At 35.1% G+C, this 24,379-nt stretch overlaps 1 protein-coding gene across 3 annotated transcripts; it reads right to left on the minus strand.

The window, feature by feature from the left end:
• Window positions 1-7,374: 7,374 nt before the first annotated feature.
• On the minus strand, window positions 7,375-13,281 carry LOC107606061 (putative disease resistance RPP13-like protein 1). 3 transcript variants are annotated; one of them, XR_001612616.3, is made up of 3 exons: window positions 8,981-13,280; window positions 8,744-8,810; window positions 7,375-8,069 (listed from the first exon to the last, which is right to left on the minus strand). XR_001612616.3 is itself a non-coding variant. In XM_088500909.1 (2 exons), exon 1 carries the CDS (start codon window positions 12,610-12,612, stop codon window positions 8,998-9,000), a length of 3,615 nt encoding a protein of 1,204 aa, XP_088357035.1. In that variant the 5' UTR covers window positions 12,613-13,281; the 3' UTR covers window positions 7,375-8,810; window positions 8,981-8,997. The 3 variants fall into 3 exon arrangements, 2 of the variants coding, with proteins under 2 accessions (XP_088357035.1, XP_016163765.1); XM_088500909.1 differs by having other exon boundaries at window positions 7,375-8,810; window positions 8,981-13,281; XM_016308279.3 differs by lacking the exon at window positions 8,744-8,810.
• Window positions 13,282-24,379: the final 11,098 nt, after the last annotated feature.

Below are 24,379 nucleotides of genomic sequence, written 5' to 3' on the forward strand. Positions count from 1 at the left end.
TATTCCATATAAAAATTTCAATTAAATAAATTTAAATGTATTTAAACAAAAATAATCATGCTAACTTTATAATACTTATATGTTCATGTTAACTTCTTCTTTAGTTATCTTGTTTGTTTATGATCATAATACTTAATTGCGTTGACTTATAAATTTCAAGATGATAATTATAAATACAAAGTGTATATAGCTGTTTCTTCTTTATTATTCAGCAGGTAAAACTAAGATCTTGTTGGCAAAATATATATTCCCTCTCAAAATAAAAGTTTATAATTCATTTTTTTTTGTAAAAATGAATTTTTTATTCAATAATTTCCTCCTGTTTTGATGTATTTGTGATCATATAATTTAATGTTATCCCTTACACAAGTACAGACAAACCAGGATAATTCATAATGACAGATAAAATAATGAAAGACAAATTCAAACCCTTTCAAAATAAAAAAGGCAATCACCATAAATATAGAAAATGACAAATTGAATATACCAGCTCTAAAAAGGGCTCAAAACCTAACACAAGTAATGACCCAGTCTTTCCCTCTCTCTACTGGTTCTTCTTATTAGTCACCCACACTCCAGAAAATTTAAGATATTGAGACATTTGAGCTTGAAGTGCGATAAGTCTACCTTCCATTGAATTTCAATTTTTTAACTAAAAGATAGAAGATAGAAGACCGTAATAAACTAGTAGCAATATCTATGAAGAGTAAGATAATATATAAACTGATATTGTATTTGAGTGGTTTTTTTTATCTTTTATCTTGTTATAATGGTAAGAAATCTTGTTATAATGGTAAGAAAATTAATTATTTTAATTCCATAACAAAATTGACAATTTATTATCTTAATCCACGTAAGAATCACAGGATTTTTCTCAATCAAATGAATCACCAATAAACAAGATTATCTTAATTCATTATCCTATATACATGTCACTTCCACAATTAACAAAATTTGTGTAGCTGCAAAACGAATAAATCCTGGTATGAATTCACATACAGCAGTTATAGAAATTAATAAAAATAAATAAGTCATGGTAAATACAAAATATAGACCTAAAAGAATTGAAAAGTTAAGAAAGGCCTTGCTATCGACAAAAATGAAGAGAAACTTGCATTTTTGTAGCTCAATGAAAGAGAACATCGTTGCACGGAAATCGTGGCGAGAGAGATTGTCACTAGAGGAGATAAGAAGGAGAGCGTTTCGGTTCACAACATAGAATGTCGAGGAAGAAAATATTCTAGTCGGAGGACAATGCCACTCTCTTTTCTCTCTGGAGTGACAGCGTCATTTTTGTCTCGTCCTTCCTCTAACATAGTGGCAGTGTCGCGTTCGAAGTGCAATTTTAGGGTTGAATCAAATAGAGTTTTTGGTTTTTTTATTTTTTTTTAATAATGGCATAGATAATAGCGGTTTCAAACTACCAGAATCTACCAAAATCGCCATTTTATGCAAATTAATTACAGTAATAACATAAAACGAAATAATACTCGAATATTACCGCAGTTCTTTTAAATCGCCGTAATATAATATCATTATCTTATTTTATTTTATCTTATTATGTACATTAATCTTATTATTCTATCTTATTTTATTTTAATGTGTTATTTTTGAAGAGATTAAATAAAATATTTGTTCTAAAATATCAAACTCTCACACAAATATTATTTTCCAACCACTTGGTTCATACGATCATAATTTATAAAATAGTGATTTTGGGTACCCACAATGAAAAATCACAATTCACTTGTGTCCCATGCGAAATGAAAGCGGATTTTCTCCTATTTCCTATTCACTTTCACTTTAATCACATGCCACTAAACCCTCGTGCAATACGCACATTAATAACTTATGTACTGTATGAAGGCGTTATCTAGAGCATCGAAGCGGTATTTGTTAAAGTCGAATTCTGAGCCATTTTAATTTTATGTTTTCTCACATGTTCAATTGGAACATCATTACTAAAAAAATTTTCATACCATTGTCATATATATTTTTGGTGGAACTTGCTTTTTAACCTCAAAGTACCACTCATAAACTCTTCATCAATAGATAACCTTAATTGCATTAGAATGTCCTCTAGAATAACGGTACACTCACCCCCATGAAAATGAAAAGAATACATTTTTGGAGCTATCTGCCACATAATTTCCATGCTAGGATCAAGCGGATCTGATAACATACAAAGTTACAAACTTAAAAAACGTGATGGCTGAAAAATCAAATGATAATTTTTTTTTTCAAAAGCATATTAACAAGATTAAATAATAATAATAATAATAAGTGAATAAAATAATACATATAAAAAATATCAATACAGAATTATAACAACAAGAAAGACGAAAAGTAATAACGTAAACAATAATCAAAATAATATTAACAAGCATTTTTTTCATATTCAATAAATACTAAAATGAAAATGATAATCTAAAAAAAAATATAAATTTATGATTAATAACAATTTTAATTATTGATACATACAAAAACTAACCTTCTCAAATAAATATGCAGAAATATAAAACTGATTCAACTAATTAAAGATTTTCTTCAGCATTATTAATCTCACTCATTTTAATAAAAAAAAAATTTACCCACAATGTTATTACATTTTTTTCTCTTTCTCTCCCACGGTATCATCATCAATTTTGTGTGAGAAATGAAAAAATTGGTCCTCTTAAAATCTTTTTATATTATATTAATGCTGCTTCCTCCAACCCTCGTCACCTTCATCAACCGGTGCATGTTTGTACAGGAATTGCAAACAGTGGAAATTGCAGCTTTGACCGCTGCGTATCCATTTCGCGCGGGTGGCAACAACTAAATAGCTATTTCATGGCAGCCGTCATTAGATTGGGCCGATTCGCGGTGACCCCACAGAGGTACTCCATCTCACTAGTACCGCAAGTGAGTGGCTCCAATTCGCGTGCGCTTGTCAGCTGATTGGACACGCTGGTTCTAATTCGCAGACGCTAGGGCAAGCTTCACCACATCGGCTTCCATTTTACGGTCCGTCTGAGAAGAATTGATGACGAATCTCATTTCGCAAGCGGCTCTGATGAATTAGCCATATTCATTTTCATCCACCTTTTTATTTATATGCGTTTTTGTAGATTTTTATTTTTAATATTGGGTCCAAATTAGTGTAATCCACCAAAATGTCTAAAAAATTGTGTTTAACAACGGGTGTGGGATTTCTTATGGTTATAAGAAAACGTTACTACTATTTTCTCATCGACGTCACTATCATCTTCAACAAAACGTCGTCGATATTTTGCACAAAACGTCGTAAACTTGGCTAATCTCAAAGAGAGTAAGGAAATATATTGTCCAGTGATAATATTTTTTGCAGCAAAAGTAAATTGACTTGAAATTGTTATCGGTCTTCCAGACAAGTTCACATAATGCTTCTTGCTTTCTTCGTCAAAAGCAGTGACATGTTTGAGTGCTTTCATAAAGTGCATGGTCCACTACATACAATAGCCAATAGAGTGATATTTCCTTCAATTATTAAGTAGATATTTTCGATTGTGGCCTTCTTTGTTCTGTTATGGTTTGAATTTTTCCCATATTTTTCAGTATGTCCAAGAATTTCCAAAACACGTAACAAAATTTTTAACAACTTCACCCGCCAATAATTATGACCAACTTAATCTTAGTTAATTGTATTATGCCTCGTCCAAGTGTTTCCTACCAACCAAGCAACCTAAGCAGAATGGTATCCATAACTGGTGACTTCTTCTCCAACCCTGCTTGAGAAACACATTCAAGATGTAGAAAAATCCAATCAAATGAAAAACCAAATTCCAATCGTGTATTACCAATTTCTACTTTTATTTCCACTGTTTTTTTTTATTTCGTGGGAAAACAATAGAAAAAAAAATTGTTTAGAATATGTGAAAAAGTTTCAGATTATCCTAATCATATATAAAAATAAGGCACAATAGCTTTTATTATTGTTGAGTTTGGAAAATTTGTATTAAATTTGATGGTCAAACATTATTAAACATTGATTAAAAAATTATTAAATTATTTGTCTCCAATTGTTTGTTCGATGTTTTTGTTATTGTGCAGGAAAAATTAATTTTCTAATGGGCCAGAAAATGGAAGCCCGTTTTCCAAGCAAGTGAAAGCTTATCACATATTTAATTCAAGTGGTTGGAAGAAAAACCAAACTGGCCCAAAATCGTCCAGGCCCATCATAAAATCAAAGAAAGAAGTATTTGACCTAAGTCTTCAAGCATGCTTCAGTTACGTACTTCCATGGACTAATGAATTTTAAATTTTAACTCAATTAAGTTCATGCCTTGGTAACTAAAAAGATAAAATTCAATTGCATGCATAGAGAAGAAAGAAGAAGTTATCAGAAAGCTATGGAAGAAAAAGGCTATCAAGTAAAAAGACTAGTAAAGATCTTTCTTCAAAAGTGAAGATCTGAAGAAACGCAAAGCAAGATTTTTGCTATTGAAGGCATGATTTGAAGAAGGGCTTCAAGATTTTTTGAAACAAAAAATAGAAACAATCACCCTCTATCAGAAAGAAGATCTTAGTTGCAAAAGTTCATTTTCATTTTTGTTCATCAAAGAAAGAAGATAGCCGCTGAGCTACACATAGGTAAAAGCAAAAATGGAAGGAAAGAAGCAGCTTTGGGTCACAGGTTCATCAAGGGTCCAAATTTATTCTTAGGGCCAAAGTCAAGATCAAAGGCTCAGATTGAAGGAGATTGATGAAAAGGATTGAGAGAGGTATATGCATGTTGGTTTTTTATTTTTCCTCTCTCTTCTCTTTGTCCGAACCGAAGCTGTTTTTGGTTGGAGAAGAAGTTGCTTGGTTGAATCGGTTTCAATCTTGGAAGCTTTCCCTTCTATAATAAGGGTGAACGGCCAAGGGTTGAGATCAGGGAGAAAAAGTGTAAAGCACAGAATTCTCATAGCTACTCGAGCTTCCTGAGTTCTTCTCTTTCAATGGTGTTCATTTTGTTTTCTTTTTCTTAGTATTGTTTGTCTGAGTCTCATGGTAAAAGGCAAACATGGTGAGATTTGTAAGAAAAAATCAGTGAGAGGAAAAAGACAGTGATCAATATTAGAGAAAAAGTCATAGGTGTCTCAGTTTCTTTGTACATCTATCTATTGTGTGTCATGATCCTGTGGAGATTCTCTTACAAGTTGGGTTAGCACTATGTGGTTGAAAGCTAGGTTTTGAGTCCTAGTCAAATTCAGATTGGGTGTAGAATCTGGATTTGTCTCTGATAGAAATGGGTAGTTCCTAAGGAGATATTGGTATTTGTAATAGTGAAATTCCATCATTGTTGTGATGGAGATTGGATGTAGGCCACATTGTATCTAGTTCCTAAGGATATATCTGGTGTTAATTCTTCTTCCCTACTCCTTTCTCTGTTTCTGTTTATTAGGAGACAAAAACAAAAATATCTCTTAACTCGGTACGAGACAAAACAAAAGTGTCTCTTAATTCGATACAAGACAAAAAAAACAGAAATATCTCCTGAAATTTCGTTAAAAGCCAGAAATTAATATTCAGCGAAAAGGGGCTAAGATTCAATCCTCCCTTCTCTTAGCCACTGATTACCATCAATTATTTTTTTTATAAGAGAGACAATATCTTATCTTTACATTTTCTTACATTTCATGAGTTTAACTTCATTGTAAAAGGAGATTGTTCTGGTTTTATTTCTTTATATTACACATTCCATATCAATTTACACAAGTGCATACTACTATTAGCCTTTGTTTTCTCCTTTTTCTTCTTTCTTGCCAAAAAAGAAAATGCATAATTATTCCTGTTTCTGTTATCTCTTTCTCACGTTGTGTACTAAAAGTCTAAAATTAACATGAGCAAAGATGCAACTATAAATTTGATAGGAGGTAATTAGAGAAGCATAATAGAAATAAGGCTAGTTGGCTAAGACTTTGTTGTTGTTTTCTTACAGTGATTGAAGAAGTTACGGTATAAGTGTTTTGCAATATGAGGGAAAATGACATAACTCATACCTCCATAAAATCAATGGATGATCTAAGACCTGGAAACAGTATAATTTCTTTTCTAATCTGCATCTGATTTGATCTGCTACAAACTGCTTCTTTGCATCATTCTTCTCTTCCAGTTCCTGAAAAAAAAAAGAAACAATGATATAGTACATATTTTGAGATTTTTGGGATCCTAATTAGCAAGAGAATAAAATGAGGCCATTAAAGAAGATTAGGTGGTTTACAAATTATAGAAGCACATAAGAAAAAGTTTTCAACTATGTTATTAGTGGTACTTACAAACCCACTATTCCATACCTTCCATACGAATTGGCAGAAAAAAAAGGAGCTTTAACATAAACATTATGCATTTAGCAAGAGAGAATACAAAATCAAATAGCAAAGCAAGAAATAAAGACCAATAAAGGCAGAGTTTAAAACATGCAATCAGCCACTATACTTGATAGCACATGTTAGTGTCTTAATTTTTAACATTTTAATCACAATTTTCTTTGAAACAGTATTCAACTGTTTCCATAAAATTTCCAAAGGTGCCTCCGGTAATCTAAATCATCCTTCCATAACTTCAGAATAGTTATGTGAATGGGAAAAATATCAGGTCAAAATTAGCACACTTCCAAAAATGTTTAATGACATACTGTTAAGTAGAATTAATTTAAATATTCATGAAATTAGTAGGACCAAAAGAAAACCATGCTCTAGAAGTTTCACTTCAATTGTATTTCTTTCTTTATTGTCAGTGGAAATTAATAGCACTGAATTAGTACAACTGATATACCCTTTTCAATATAATGTAGTGTTAATAGAAACAATTACAGATTAATACAATCTACAAATAGTTGCCAACAAAAAATTCACAAAGTATCATTTACTAAATATTTCCTACAAAAGAAAAATGATATACCTTCTTGACATATTCAAATACTTGTAGAGCACTTAACAAAATCTCTTGTATCTAAATGTATAAAACAATTGACATGATACCCTTAATATTTTATCTTCAATAAGATTTTCCCACTTCATTCTCTTAACTCTTCCTTTTGCTTTTATGTCGTAGTTTTCAGCACCTGTAACTTCATCATGTAAACAAGATCTTTTCTAACCATTCTTTTTAAATTTAGAAACTAAATGGTTTTTTTATGTTAGAATAACAGAATTTATTATAATCATAACCCAGAGAAAGATTTGCAAGCTTTCGCCACACATTCAGTTTTTTTTTTTTTTTTTTTTTTTTTTTTTTTTTTTTTTTTTTTTTTTTTTTTTTTTGGGTGTCTCACCACACATTCAGTTGATCAAGTATAATAATTTTAAGGGAAAGTAGGCAATCTTACTTATTTCCAGTGCATAAAAGAAAACAAAGAACAGTGCCAAATAAACCGCAATTAAGCCACTGGAAGATGTAATTCTTCATTCTTGACTTCTTGTTAACCATAAACATCTTTCCATCTTACACCTTTTATTCTTTTTTGAAAAATAACCTCCCAACTAAGGACTTTCCGGCATAGCCATCAAGTCCCTGGTTAAGGACCAGCCTCTATCCCCCTTCGGCATTGCCATCAGAGAATAGGACTGGGGCCAAAAACATCTACTATTTATTGAATACTATCTTCTTCAAGTACAACTAAGTTAGCCCTTTCCATGTTACAACTAATCACACATTACTTACTAACATAAGAACTATGAAGTACTTAAAGGAAAGAGAAGCATACACCACAAACAGTGAGTGAACAATATTTGTAATTCAAACTCAGATCAAATGGAGATCTCAGTGACCATGATATCAAGTTTCTTTACTGATTCATAGCCACTTCTTTCGAAGCAGTCGCAGCGCGACTTCCATTCTCCTCGAGAGTGTCCGTTTGGCATTCTCAAGGATCTTGAACCTCATAAAGAACTTCAAATTGTTGCACCAATTGTGATGCCTATATCAGAGCACTCCCTTCTTTGCTTATCAGCAGCCTCAATCTCAGTTCTGCCTTTGGATAAGCGAATATTGAATTGTTTCCCATATGAGCTGGTATCCTTCAAGGGTATACTGTACACTTTCACCACGGTAGATTTCATCATCTTATCAACAGAACAAAAGAAAAAGCAGTCAATGTTGTAATAAACTTCAATGTATAAGTTGTCAGCAGCAAAAGTTGGGGAAAAAAAAAGAGAAATACATGAAAGAAGTAATGCAATGCAGGTGTTTTACTAGTTCATAACACCACCGAAAAGACCACCCTTACATTTGGCACACAAGAAGTACTCTCTAGCTCCAAACGAAAACTACATGAGAATAGAAACCGTGCATTTAAGGAACGGTGCAATGAATTAACAGCACTAACAGCAATGAGGAGTTAGATTATACCTGCACTTTATCTACATATCAGAGAAACAAAAGCACCATTCATTTTTCAACCATGAACTATGGCAAATTTTGTTTAGATAAATCAACTATCTTGCGTGAACTTTCTTTTGGTAAAAAAGGCTCAAAGAAATAGCACACTTCAACGAAATATAAAAGAATTTAGAGCCAATCATATAAGATTGTAAGTTTTTTCAATTGCCACTAACGTCATTCTCTTATTGAGGAATCCATCAACAATAAACGAAAGAAAAGAGAACAAATATTAAATCAAAATAATATACGATACTTTGCTGCATAGTTGATGGTATGCAACATATGAAGCACGGTAAGATACAGCATTCTTTCTGAGTATTCAAAAGGAATATTAAATCAAGGTTGGAAGAAGAACCTAATTTCAACATGTCCCAACTCCGATGCCTAAGGGTCTGAAGCAAGTACCAAAGCATGTAAGAGTACTGCAATGAGTGAATACTCTTGATGAACAATGTGGAGTAAGAACGTTGTAAAGCAGATGAAGAATGAAAAGCTAGTGAGTGACTTTATATGCAGAGTATAAATGTTAGTGCAGAAAACAAATGTATTTGGGGAAATACAGAATAACGTTGTGAGAGAGAGAAACAGTTACCTGTTGAAGTTGTTGGATTACCAAATCCATCTATCATCAACTCGAATGGCAGGGATGTGGGAGATTTTGGGCCAAAGCTGTGGGTCCTTCATCTCACACCGTTTACCCAGCAAAGGGCTACCAATGATGTAGAGTTGTTTTAGAGAGGCAGGCAGCTTTTCACCCTCCATATTCTCCAACTTGGGACATTCATAAATAGATAATTCATGGAGGGAGGTGAGGTGGGCAAGTCTGTTGCATTCCAACGTCTCCACACTTAAGCCACTCAGTGTGAGAGACTCAAGGGAGGCAGGCAACCAACCTTCCTTTGGGAGACACTTCACACTCTCACATTCACCTTCAATCCAAAGATGAATAAGCCCTTGAAATTGTGAATTCATGAATGCTGCAGTGCTCACTAGTTTCTCGCAGTAGCTGATGAAAAGATATCTGAGGCTATGGTGTGGAACTCCTGGAGCACACAAATTGATCTCTGGGCAACCCACTAATGAGAGACGCTCTAGCTGAGGTGCTGCCATCCATATCGTCGACACGGATTTCATACTCCCACAATACTTGATCCATAAATAACGGAGACATGAAAGAGAGCGTGACACCACAATTGACGCCATCTTTTCACATTTCTCGATTTCAACAGTCACGAGATTCGGAAAGGAATCCAACAAGGAGAAGGACGCAAGTGAATCACAGCTGCTACGTATGTCTAGTTCCTGAAGTGAGTGGTGTTGGCCATCCATTTGGAATTCTAATTCTCTACAACCCTCGATCCTCAACTCTTGTAGTGATGGGGGAATAGCACTCACTGGAAACCATATCTGGGAGGAACAATGTGAGATGCTTAAAGAAGTGAGGCAAGTCAGTTGCGTGTTGGTAATGGCCTCCACCACAGACCCCACTAGATGCTTTCCTGAAATTGAAAGAGTGGTAATCGCAGGAGCCCTTGGAACACAACAACTCAGCTCATCGCACTTCTCAATCTGAAGTGATTGCAAAGATGATAGATGAATGGGCAAATCTCCTCTCAACGACGGACACTTCCTTATCGTAAGCTCCCTAAGTCGAGGAAATGCATTCAACACCATTGAACGCCACTCCTTCCAGCAAGGCATTGACTTAAACAAAAGAGTTTCAAGCTTTTGAAATGGTGGTGTCTCCACACAAGATTTATCGTTCTCGTAAAAGTAAAACTCAGCACCCACAATCCCCACACTTTCAAATTTTGAAATTTGAAGGTGCTTCAAAGAGGGCAATTGTCCAAGTGAAGGAAGCATGCAACAATTCCTGCAACCATACAGTGTTATTGTGGTGATGTTGCGGTAGGAAGAATGTCCCAACCAATCTGGAAAGGTTGTACCCCTGTAACCAGAGATATATAACCCTTTCAAATTAGTATGAGGTCGTAACTTGTCAAGTATATCTCTTTCCATCTGGGAATCAACTGTATCCTCGTCTACTTCATCAAACGACCAACCCAACATCATAGAATCAATGCCATCCTTATCAGCCATTCTTGCCATCAAAGCTTCACCGCCGTTCACCACATTCTCCAATTCGACAATGGAAATGGATTGCTGTAGATTTGCAAGTGCTCCCAATTCTGTGACCTTGTTCTCGTCACACTTCCCAACAACATAGTGGCTTAAAAACTGCAAATTTTTCAACTTGCTCATGCCTTTTGGCATCTCATGCAACTGAGTCCCTCCAATATCAAGATGGCGCAAATTTACAAGGTCTTTCATGCCAACTGGTAGCAATTTCAGATTTCTACACCGATACAACTTCAAGGTCTGCAAATTGTAGAGGTTACCCAATGACTCCGGCAATGTCACAATGTCGGTCTCGGACAGATCCAAGTAACGCAAATGAATCAACTCACCTATTGAATCAGGTACTGACTCTAGAGGAAAGCTTTTGAACGACAAGGCTCTCAAGTACTTCAAATGCGACAACAAGATACAAGGTGCGTTTTCCATGTTAAATGGGATCCACTCGTTCAAATTGATTGCAAGAAATGTCCTTGTATGTTTTATTCTGTCACAAACTCCCATCAGTTTTGAGATTGGATAATTGCCCTTAGCATTATGGGACAAATGACGAGTTTTAACATCAACCTCAACTGCATTCTCAAGCCCTTCCGCCCTAAAATAGAATTCTCCAGCAAACATCATTGCCAAATCATGCACGAGATCATGCATCACAAATTTATTTTTCTTATTACTATGAGGTTGCAAAAATGATCTCGCAACTAATTCGTCGAAATATTCATCACCAACTTCTTCTAAAGTGTTTTTCCCAACTGGTTGTAAAAAATTCTCAGCCATCCATAACAAGATGAGCTCATCTTTATCAAATTCATAATCTTTTGGATACAACGAGCAATAAACAAAGCACTCTTTCAAACATGAAGGAAGAAAGTAATAACTTATTCTTAAAGCCGGAACAACTTTTATCTTGTCATTGGAGAATTTCCATACCTCACTCTTCAATATATGATTCCAATACTCAACATCAGAATTTCCACGCAATAAGCCTCCGAGGGCTTGAGCTGCCAAGGGCAATCCATCACACTTCCTTACAATAGCTTTGCCGACTTCTTTCAGAGTTGAATTTTCCATAGACTCAGTTGAAAGACGTGCATGTTTTGAAAACACTAACCAACAATCTTCATCAGACAATAAACCTAGTTCATGAGGTGAAACAGTTTGCACCATAGAAGCCACCTTTTTACTTCTAGTGGTTATGAGAATTTTACTCCCCTTAATCCCATTCTTAAAAGGTTTTAGAAGCCTATTCCAATCTTCATAATCCTCATTCCATGCGTCATCTAAGACAACAAAGAATTTTTGTCTTGACAATCTTTCCTTTAAATCACGTTGAAGTAAATTCAAATCTTTCAAGTTACAGGAACTCGAAGTTATTGCCTCAATTATAGTCTTGGTAACCTTGATAACATCAAACTCTTCAGACACACAAACCCAACCTCGAAAATCAAAATTCTCCTTCACTTTTTCGTCATTGTAAACCAATTGGGCCAAAGTAGTCTTTCCTATTCCTCCCATGCCCACAATGGGAATCACAGATATATCACCATCCCCAGTGTCATCATCATCCAACAACAACTTCACTATGGCCTCCTTGTCTTTTTCCCTGCCATATATACTGGATCTTTCAACTAGAGATGTAGTGATCCTCCATGACATGTTCTCCTTAGGAATCTCTCTAAGACCAAGAGTGTCTTTTTGCTTCACAATAGACTCTATCCTCTCAATTATTTCTTCCATCCTGTTTGCTATCTCCCTATCTTGCAAATTGAGATAACGAGAGAAGAAGGTACCTGGATCCTTCTGAGTGGCGGCTTTGGTGAAGACTTCATCCAGCAAGTCATCAGCAACATACATAGCATCTTTGAGACTACCGAGCCAGTCCTTGACAGCTCTCTCCTTGATTTGCTTCTGCTCAGCATCAATGAGAAAGGCTTGAACAGAATAAAGAGTAGTCTTCAACCTTTCAAGCAGCTTCTGGGTAAGCTTCTTCCCTTTGATCCAGTTGGCAACTTCAGGCGAGGACATCCTGTCAAAAACAACATTAAAAATGGAAGACAGAACAGCTCCACCTACAAGTGCTGCAGCCATGTCTCTCAAGATCAAGTGATATCAGAGGGAAATGAGGAAGGGAAAAGGAAATGGATGTAGTTTGCAGTAAACTCAGTTAATCTCAAAAATAGTAAAGAAATAGATGCAGCAGGTGAAGTATATTATGCTCTGCTGATATTAACTTAAAGATGATTGGTCTTCAAGGCAAGTGGTACTAAAATTATTCATGGAAATACCCACTAGTTGGACAAAAGATGCCACTGATGATTTGTTTAATATAAGAGCTTGACTTCACCTACTCCAAAGAAACAATTTTATTTTAAGAGGGTTTTTCCTTGGGATGCTTTCTTCCTCAAAAGCTGTTGGATGGTTCCTAAGAGGATATTTTAATATTATGCTCTGCAATACGATGATGGATTCCTTCTGATCTTGTCCATTTTTTTTAATGCTCCCTACAACAGCTCTTTAAGTGCAAAATGTTTATGTTTATCAATGCTAAGTATCATCAATATCAATATCCACTTCTACATTTATTTATTTCTCACCTACCATTCACAGTTCTATATACCAAAAACAACTGTTATATACATAATGTTCTGTCTTACATGTGTGATTTTCCTTTTGGTATAAAAAATAATAAACAATGAAGTAAAAAAATATGTATCTTTTATACCATTAAAAAATAGTACAATGCAAATTTTTTTTTTTTTAAATCACTATTCTCATTTTACTAGACAAATTATAGTGTTAATTCATGTCACATGCATATGCTCCCTTTTTAATTATAGTTTCAACATAAATCTGTTTTTTAAATAAGACGTTCCATTTCTATTTTGTTAATTATATGTATAAAGATAAAACACAAAAACAATTTATTTACAATGTTGCACTCTTTCTGCACAGAATTTTGTTGTTGCCTGCCTTGGTTTAGATTATCTTATTGTGTGTCTGAACCAACAATCTTCAAAATATACTGAAAGCTGATTAATCTTTGTTAAGTTGGATTAATCCACTGTAGAGAATTTCCAACATATTTTATTTTTTATTTTTCTTTTTTGGGATTAATTGAAAATAACAAGAACTGAACTACTTTTACAAATCTCTTCATATAACATTGATCATTTACAGTTTACCCTTCACAGCAAATCCCTCCATCCCCAATATAATACAACAACAAATATACACTTTTTTATTTTCTTGTTCTTCAGTGGAGCAATCCTATAATGAAAATTAAGCTGATACAAAAGTGATCAGAATCTGAGATGTTAACTATATTATGCCTCATGCAAGTATTCTTAACCAACCAAGCAACCTAAGAAGCATGGTATCCATAACTGGTGACCTTTTTCTCCAACTAACCCTGCTTGAAAAACAGATTCAAGATGGAGGTAGGAAAATCCAAGCAAAACAAGAACAAAACTCCAATAGTCTGTTTTCTTGCTGTTTCCATTTTCTACTTTTATTTTCAGTGTTCTGCGTTTCTAGGATTCTGTGGGGAAAAAAATAGAAGATTAAAATAAAAAACAAAGTCTTTAGAATATATGAAAATGTTTTATATTATCCTAATTGTACCTGAAAATAAGACAGTATCTTATATGATCTCTTAGGAGTAAGTTTACATTTTCTTATATTTCAGGAGTTTATATTTTTGTATGACAACAATTCATATCAATTTACACAACTTCATATTACTATCAGCCTGTGTTCTCTCAAACACATAATATCAAAAACGCTAAACTATATATCTTGATTCCATTATCTACTTTAGTATTGTGTACTAAAAGTCTTTGAGAAAAGATGCAGGTTACATAAGAGAGTGTTTTCTCCATATAAACAGATAAGACAAAGATTAATACATAATAGCACCCATGCTTCTGTCTGCAATTACTTTTACCCACCAATAATGATGCCATTTATTCATCTCCCATTTTTTTTTCTTTTTTTATTTTTAAAAACAGTGAGCGCAAGTTTAATTGCTTGAAGTTTATACTAAACTTGATGTTAGAGAAAAGAGATATATCTGTGTTAGTAATAAGTTGAGACAGTTAATGGTTTGCTGCAATTTATGTTATTCGATACCAGTAAATTGACAGCAAAATGTATATGCATTTTTTTTATCATTAGAAAAACTTTCACTCTTCATTCTTTCAATTTCCTCAATCTTCAGATTATTTGGTTGCTACTTGCTAATTTATCACAAAAGTTACTTTTTATTAAACTTAACCCTTTTTTAATAGTGGAGAACAAACACCATGACAAGAAGGCTAAGCTAGGACAAAAGCTATGGAACTTTAAACAAGTGTAGATTGCTATTGTTATCTTTTCTCTCCAAAAAAGTTGACTTCACACTTGACAAAGTAAAAGAAAGAATAACTTCAACACTTTAATCTTCATCAAGTAAATAAGATATTTTCATACCATTTATTAAACTAAGAAATTATGGTTTAAAAGTCAGAAAAATTAAAACATAATATAACTATACCCAAAAAGATGGCAAATTTTTGCCACACATTCAGGTGATCAAGTATAATCATTTTAAGCCAAAAAAAAAAAATCTTTACTACTTCCTACTAGTGATCAAGTGCATAAAAGAGAACAAAGAGAAACATGGTTGTATACAACACCGAATATGCCGCAATTAATAAATAGAATCTAAACCACTTTTAGAAACCAAAAAACATTACTTGCATAGTGTCTAGTGATGGTTGTGTCACAAGAACATCTCCAGTATGACAACATCTTTCCATCTTACACTTAATCACACATTACTTACTGACATTCTGACATATGAACTTCTAAAAGGAAAGGAAATCGTCGAGCACAAATAGTGAGTGAAGAACATTTGTAATTCAAACTCAGAACAAATGGGGATCTCAGTGACCAACTGATCATGATATCAATTATCAGGTTCCTATATTGAGTTTCCCATATGAGCTGTATCCTTCAAGGCTATACCATACACTTGCGCCATGGTAGATTTTATCATCTTATCAACAGAACAAGTTGTCAGCAGCAAAAGTTACTTGGAAAAAGATACAAGAAAGAAATGATGCAATGCGAGTGCTTACTAGTTCAATGATTATACATCCTTGCATGCAGCGAAAGCAAGTCCTTGACTACAGAAGTTCTCTTTGTCTGCACAGGAAAACTATATGAGAATGTAAACCATGCATGTAAGGAATGATATGACACATTGACAGCACTAACAGCAGTAAGGAGTTAGAATATACCTTTACTTTGATCCTCTATGAAATGTTCCCTTTGTCGATACTGGATAAGTTCAGCTGTAGAATCAGCTTTTCAAATTCGAGTTACTCTACATAACTGTAAGGATACTCAGATGAAGTCGAAGAGTATTATGAAGGCTACAAGGAATAGACAATTTTTTTCTCAGGCATTTTTTTTTTTTGGTCAGATTTTCTCAGGCATTAACTAAAATTTTTGCTATCGAATTTCAGGCCGGACTGCCCTTCTTTATAGCTGTCTTCTAGGGATTCTTCCCTGTTTAATTGATTTTGGGTACATTAATATGATGACAAACATTTATTATATTGGGTTAAAAGACTAAATGTGGTTTAATGTGTATGTAAGAATTACAGGCCCAATACTTCATCTCTCAGCCCACATCATGAATAATCAGAAAACATGGATTAAACGCACTAAATATATGTACAATAATAATAATAATAATAATAATAATAATAATAATAATAATAATAATTATTAATTATTATTATTATTATTATTATTATTATTATTATTATTATAAAAGTTTTCATCCGTTACCAATATTCAAATCTGCTGTTGTGGGTACATTTCTTATTTTTTGGACTGGAATTTTCTGCCAGTTTTTGTCCGATTTATTTTGACAAAGAGATTGTAATTCTAGTTGCGATGTACATTTTGATATCTTGTCTTCTGATCTACTTGTAGCTGTTAAATTAGGGTTACAATTTATAATGCCCTCTTTTACTCATCTATCTATCTATTCTATTATATAAAAATTAAATTTCTGCATTTAATGATAAAGTTGACATGACATGCTTTTAAGTGTGTTTCTCAATTTATTTTTTTAATTCTTTGAATACAATTCATTACGATAAATTAATTATATCAACTAATTAATTTGATTAGATATTTAAATATCACACAATTTATTATAATGTATATCAATCAATTAACTGTAATTGAGTCCCGCTAGGAAGACAATGAAATATCTATACAATATGTACAATAGGCTGTTTATTTGGCCCAATATGTATTAAAAATGTAAATTAAATATCATTATTCCTAATTTTTAGTTGCTTTTTATGGTATCTATCCCAATTTACTCCAAATTCTTTCACATTAACCATTCATCACTGGTGCGAAATTTCTAACCTCAAACTAACCGGCAAGTGCACCGAGTTGTACCAAGTAATACCTCAGGTGAGTGAGGGTCGATCCCACGAAAATTGATGGACTAAACAACGATGGTTAAATGATTTACTTAGTTAGACAAACAGAAAAGAGTGTTTTGGTGTTCAAAAGCATTAAACAGTAAATTCAGAAAATTAATAAAGCAAGCAGTAAATAAGTTGTGAATAATATATGGAGAAAACAGTTAAGGTTTCAGAGTTATCTATTTTTCGGATTGACTTTTCTTACTAACTATTTTAATCATGCAAGATTTAATTCATGGCAAACTATATGTGACTAAACCTTAATTCCTTAGACCTTTCTAGTCTCCTCTAACTCTCATTAACTGCCAATTCCTTGATCAATTAATTCCAATTAGAGGGTGAAGTTTAATTCTAGTTATTATGCCACAAAAATCCTAATTATCCAAATATAAGAGGATTATATGTCACGTATCCCGTTAAGTCCAGATAATTAGAATTTAGGAGAAATTGTTTTCAAGCTATTATTCAAGTAAAGAGCTTTTCCAAGTTATACAAGAACTCAATTAGAAAGAGGGTCATACTTCCGTTCCACCCAAATTCATAAGATAAAGAACGAAAATAATTCTTAAATTATAAATCTGTACATGAATTAAAATAGAAAAGTAATAGAATCAATTCATACAAATAGACAGAGCTCCTAACCTTAACAATAGAGGTTTAGTTGCTCATGGTTCAGAGTGAAAAACTAGGATTCTGGTAAACTGTAAATTGGGCTGAGGTGGAATAATTCCCAAAAAAGAAGTTTCTTTTCTCTTTTATATCTAATCCTAATTAATTTAAAAATCTAATTTCTAAAACTAAAATAATATCTTTTCCTATTTTAAAGATAAAAATAAAGTTTAAATCAGAATTAATTAAATAATCAGCAAGTCTTCAATTAATGGATGGGGCCACTTGCTTCGTAGGATCCATGCCTAACTTGGAAAATAACGGGGAGTGTTCCCCTGAGTCCTCCATTCCATAGCCTCTAATCTGTGTCTTCTGGGCCGAAAACTGGGTCAAAAACAGCCCAGAAATCGCCTCCAGCGTTTTCTGCACGTGGCGCATGTCACGCGTACGCGTCGATGGTCTTCTTCGTGTGTCACGCATACGCGTCAGGTACGCGCACGCATCGCCGTGCAAATCTTCAAATCACGCGCACGCGTCAGGTGCGCGTGCGCGTCGCTCCTCGCTGGTTATCTCCTTTAATTCTTGTTCTGCAGAAACTCCATCAAATCCAGCCGAATGCTACCTAAAATAAACACAATGGCACAAGACTCAAAGTAGCATCCATAGTGGCTAAAAAATAATTAATTCTTAATTAACTCTACAAATTAAATGTAAATTCACTAGGAAAATATAGGAAAGATTCTCACGCATCACAGCACCAAACTTGAATTTTTACTTGTTCTCAAGCAACCAAAACTAATATAGGCTTAGGATGTGAATTTGCATGAGAATGAGAGTTCGATTAAGCTCATGTCTCTTCTTGCAGTGGGGTTTACAGCTGCAATCCTGAATAGTTTTGGTATCTCACTCTCCTTTGAATCAGAAGGATGTCACTGTCATTTGGAATTAGAATCCGGATAATATTATGAATTCTCTAATCTTTTGTACTTCAATTTAACCCTTGAACACAGCAATTTTTCTTTGATTCTCTTTTCTTTGGTGCTTTGCATCTTGACCTAGCCGTGACTTTAAATGTTTTGTCTCAAGCTTCACTTGACACAGAAACACCACAAGCACTTAATTGGAGAACTCTCTCTAAGTTCTGATTTTTTTTTTCAGTTACTCCCAGATAGTGGTGTTCAAAGCCTTTGGCATACTCTGTTAAATGCAATTGATCTCGACTCTTAGTGTTCTGTCTCGAGGATTACTTGACACAATCACACTACAAGTATATGACTAGGGAAACAACTCTTTGAACTTTTAATCATGTCTGACCTCCCTAGTCATTGATGCTCAGAGCCTTGGACCTTACTTTTATTTTTATCTTTTGCTGCTTCTTTTGCTTCAAGGATTAAACTTTTACTTTTTGCAGAGAATTCATAATAGTTCTCTAAATTACTGTTCCTTGTACATTAACATTCTTTGATTCAAATTTAAATATGCACTGTTCATGTCATGCATTCAGAGTCACAGAAAATACCACCACATTTGAATAAATGAGGCTACTCTTAAAAAAATAAACTCAATTTCTCATGCATTACATCTCCTTTTCTTCTTTCTTTTTGATTTCAAGCTCAGTGGACAATACATGAGACACCTTTCAGAATTAAAGTAATTAACAGAAATTTTGAAAATAACAGAATTAAACTAGAACCTAGAAATCTAACTAATAAAGGATCATGCAATAAACAAAGCAAAATAGCAGAAAATCGAAACATAACATAGTAAGAGCGGGAAGGAATATAGAATGAAAGGAACTCAACCACCTCAGTTATTCTAGCGGTCGTTTTATTCTTCAGGTTGTGCTCCTCCGTGAAGATGATTCGTCTTCTTTTGGTACCATAAAAATAAACAGAAAATTCATAAGCGAAGCGTCAACACCAAACTTAAAGGTTTGCTTGTCCTCAAGCAAAGAAGAACTGAAAACAAAAACAAATGGTATGATTAAAGAAGAAGAAAAGGATAAAAGAACAAGAGAGAATTAGAATTTGGGAGGGAGAGAGAATGAAAATCAAAACTGGGCGGCACACTGGGTAAGTGATGCGGCGCAATCGACGCGTACGCGTCAGGGACGCGGACGCGTGGGTGGCCACATGGTGAGGGTGACGCATACGCGTCAGGGACGCGGACGCGTGGGTTGAGTTACACGGCTAGCACGGTATTAGCACGAGACCAGCACAACTTTCGGCTAGGGGTGGCAATATGTACCCTACTTGCGGGTACCCAACCCGACCCCACTCGATCGGGTAGGGTTGCCAATCCGATCCGCAGCGGGTAGGATAGGGTGCGGGGAGGGTGCGGGTTGAGCCTCAACCCTACCCGACCAACCCGCACTCTATATATGTTTATGTTATATACTTATATAAAAATATATTTTAAGTAGATGTTGAATCAAAGACCTCTCACTAAATACAAAAGATCTTTAACCACTAAAAAAATTATTAATTGATAATTTAATATTTTTTTTACATAAAAATTAGTTCTATTTTAAATTATCATCAAGTTATATAATAATGTTGTATATTTTTTGTAACTCGCGTGTAGGATCGGGTGCCCGCGGGTTAAGAGCGGGTAGGGTTAGGGTTGGGATATTCTCAACCCGCGGGTAGGGTTAGGGTTGGATCCAAACCCTACCCTACCCTACCCTACCCATTGCCACCCCTACTTTCGGCCATGCACCCACTTACGTCGATTTTTTAAGGCACACGTGCGCGCCAGGGACGCTTACGCGTGGTCTGCTGAAAGCGCAAGCGACGCGCACGCGTGAGGTACGTGTGCGCGTGGGATTTCTTGTGTGCAAAGCACACTTCTAGCGTCACTCCTGCCCAACTCTCTGTTACTTCCTTGGTGGTGCGAACTCACACATGACGCATGCGCGTCGAACACCCCTTTTTTTTGGCAAAAATTTTTTGAAGTGTTCGGTTCCTATTCTAAAATAGCTGCATGATCAGAACACACGTAAAACGAAAGAAAAATAGTAAAAACTCAATAAAAATCAAATAAATAAGAAAACCACTACTACGAAAAATAACTAAGGATACAAAAGTATCGGGTTGCCTCCCGACAAGCGCTTCTTTAGCGTCACTAGCTTAACGGTCAGCTCCTCTACGGAGGAGGATCATAGGGGCTCAGCTCTTCACCCCTCACCTTGAACTTCTTTCCTGTGTCTCCATAAAGTAGCTCAATATGCTCCAGAGAGAGGATTCTGTTTACTGTATAAGTCCATACTGGATTCCTAGTCAACACCACCTTCATTCCTGGGGAGAAACCTTCAGTGGGGATCTTCTTGTTTCTCCATCCCCTGGTTATTTTCTTCTTTTTGGGAACCTCCTCCTTGGTGGATGATGCATTCCCAACACCAAACTTAGGTTTGATGTCCAGAAAAATTTTATTGATTGTCACCAAAGGAGGTTTGAGCTGCAGATTCTGCTGTCCGTCATCAGGGGGTTGTTGAAGGTTTGGATCAATAAGCTCAGTCTGCATGCACCTCTCTTCTTCACCTGTTGCATGTATATCTTTGAAGGCATGAAAGACTAGTTGCTCATCATGCACTCTAAGCACTTATTCACCCACTTCTACATCAATCAGAGCTCTTCCAGTGGCTAGGAATGGTCTTCCTAGAATTATAGAGGCATTCTCATCCTCCCCTGTGTCAAGAATCACAAAATCTATTGGGAGGAAGAACTTACCCACTTTGACCAAGATATTCTCCACTAATCCGTATGTAGGCTTCATAAATTTGTCTGCCATCTGTAATGCTATCCTTGTGGGTTGTGCCTCTTGGATTTACAGCTTCTTCATCACAGACAAGGGCATTAAATTGATGCTTGCTCCCAGATCACATAACGCTTTCTCAAAGGTTGTGCTCCCAATGGTGCATGGAATTTAAAAGCTCCCTGGATCTGGCATCTTCCTTGGCAAGTTATTCTGAATTATGGCAATACATTCCTTAGTCAGGACCACTGTCTCATCTCCCTTTAAAGGCTTCTTCTTTGACAATAATTCCTTCATGAATTTGACATAGAGAGGCATTTGCTCCAAACCTCAGCAAAAGGAATATTGATTTGCAACTTTCTGAAGATTTCCAAGAACTTTGAAAACTGCTTGTCCTTGGTCTCCTTTTGAAGTCTCTGAGGATATGGCATTTTAGACTTGTACTCAGGAGCCTTTGGCAATGTAGGATAAGTGTCAAGAGAGTCTGGGAATGGGTTGTCCGCACGCTTTGGAGGGACGTGTTCTACTTCTTCCTTCTTCTCCTCTGGAGCTTCTTTTTCAACTGGCTCCTCATTAACTTGTGCTTCCATACTTGCCATTTGTCCACTTATCAAGGTGATAGCCTTGCATTCCTCTCTTGGATTTAAAATTGTGTTACCAGGAAGGCTATTAATGGTCCTCTTATCAATTTCATTAACTTTTGTGGCTAATTGACCCATCTGAATCTCCAAGTTTTGAATTGTATTTGCAGACCTCTCAGGTATTTGCTTGCTCAGTTGGCCCATTTGTACCTCCAAGTTTTTAATGGAGGCTCTGGTTTCTTGCATAAAATTCCTCATCATCTCCCAATTAGAATCTTGTTGGGATTGAGAGTTTGTCTGCTAAGGTGGTTGTTATTGATGAGACTGAAATTGGCGGTTATTATGATTGTTCTGTTGGAAACCGCCATGAGAATTATTGTTGAAATTCTGAGATCTCTGAGGTTGGTCCATCCACCCAAGATTGTATGTCTTAGAGTATGGATCACTATTGGGATTTCTAGAACCACTCCCCATGTAATTTACCTGTTCAGAAAAAGATTGAGCATAATCATAATTCTCATTTTGTACAAAATTACCTGTCATGTCATAAAAGACCTCTTGAGGTGGATTTTGGGTGTTGATAGCTGAGACTTGCATGCCACCCATCTGCTGAGTAAGTAAATTTATTTGCTGAGACATAAGCTTGTTCTGAGCAAGAATAGCATTAACAACTTCCATTTCCAACACACATCTCTTCTGAGAAGTCTCTGAGTTCCTAGGATTCCTGTTAGATGAGTATAAATATTGGTTGCTAGCAACCAACTCAATAAGCTCAATAGTCTCCTCTAGTGTCTTCTTCTTGTGCTGTGAACCACCTGCAGAATTATCTAAGCACATCTTGGACATTTCACCCAAACCTTCATAGAAGATATCTAGTTGGGTCCATTTGGAGAACATGTCCGGAGGGCATTGCCTAGTCAGTAGCTTGCATCTCTCCCAAGCTTCATAAAGAGTTTCACCATTCTTCTTCCTGAAGGTCTGAACCTCCACCCTAAGCTTAGTCAGCTTCTTTGGTGGGAAAAATTTAGTAAGAAACTCAATAACAACCTTGTCCTAAGTATCCAAACTCTCCTTGGGTTGGAAATCTAGCCATAGCTTTGCTCCATCCCTCAGAACAAACGGGAAGAGCATGAGTTTGTACACCTCTGGGTTCACGCTATTTGTCTTCACAGTATCACAAATCTACAAAAATTAGAAATAAATTGATTTGGATCTTCGTGGGGAAGACCGTGATACTGGCAGTTTTGTTGTACCAGGGTGACCAATTGTGGCTTCAACTCAAAGTTGTTTGCAGCTATATGAGGCACCACAATGCTTTTTCCATAAAGATTCACAGTAGGAGTAGAATAAGAGCCAAGCACTCTTCTTTGTTGATTATCCCCATTCGGATTTGCCACATTGGCATTAGCAGCATCATTAGGATCCATAGTGGATTCTGCAGCCTTGTAAAGTCTTGCTTATTGCAAACGCCACCTGAAAGTTCTTTCAGGTTCAGGATCAAAGTCTAAGAGATATTCTTTATCTCTGTTCCTGCGCATAAACAAACAGAAGACAAGAAAAGATGGAACTCTCTACGTCAGAGTGTAGAGAATTTTCAGTGAGATAACCTGTATAAACAATTAAAATAAAAATACCAAATAGAATAAATAAATAAATTTTGAAATTTGTAGGCAAAATTAAGATAGAAAAACTCGAAATTAACAAGAAAAATAAATAGGAAAAATTGAAATAAAAATAACTAGGGGACACCAAACTTAATTTCAGAAATTAAGGAAAAATATTAGTGCTATTTATTTATATTTTTTTCGAAAATACTAAAATAAAATTTAAATAAAATTAAAACTAAAACGCCTAATCTAAGCAATCAAACAATGGATAGCTGTTAATCACTATCAATCCCCGGCAACGACGCCAAAAACTTGGTGCGGAATTTCTAACCACAAACTAACCGGCAAGTGCACCGGGTCGTACCAAGTAATACCTCAGGTGAGTGAGGGTCTATCCCACGAGGATTGATGGACTAAGCAACGATGGATAAATGATTTACTTAGTTAGACAAACAGAAAAGAGTGTTTTGGTGTTCAAAAGCATTAAACAGTAAATTCAGAAAATTAATAAAGTAAGAAGTAAATAAGTTGTGAATAATATATGGAGAAAACAGTTAAGGTTTCAGAGTTATCTATTTTCCGGATTGACTTTTCTTACTAACTATTTTAATCATGCAAGATTTAATTCATGGCAAACTATATGTGACTAGACCCTAATTCCTTAGACTTTTCTAGTCTCCTCTAACTCTCATCAACTGCCAATTCCTTGATCAATTAATTCCAATTAGAGGGTGAAGTTTAATTCTAGTTATTATGCCACAAAAATCCTAATTATCCAAATATAAGAGGATTATATGTCACGTATCCCGTTAAG

This window comes from Arachis ipaensis, chromosome B1 (genome assembly GCF_059453495.1).
Source record: "Arachis ipaensis isolate K30076 ecotype BB chromosome B1, ASM5945349v1, whole genome shotgun sequence".
NCBI classification, from domain to species: Eukaryota; Viridiplantae; Streptophyta; class Magnoliopsida; order Fabales; family Fabaceae; genus Arachis; species Arachis ipaensis.

Coding starts and splice junctions, on each gene's coding strand:
- LOC107606061 (XM_088500909.1), bottom strand. CDS start 12,612: ATGGCTGCAGCACTTGTAGGTGGAGCTGTTCTGTCTTCCATTTTTAAT.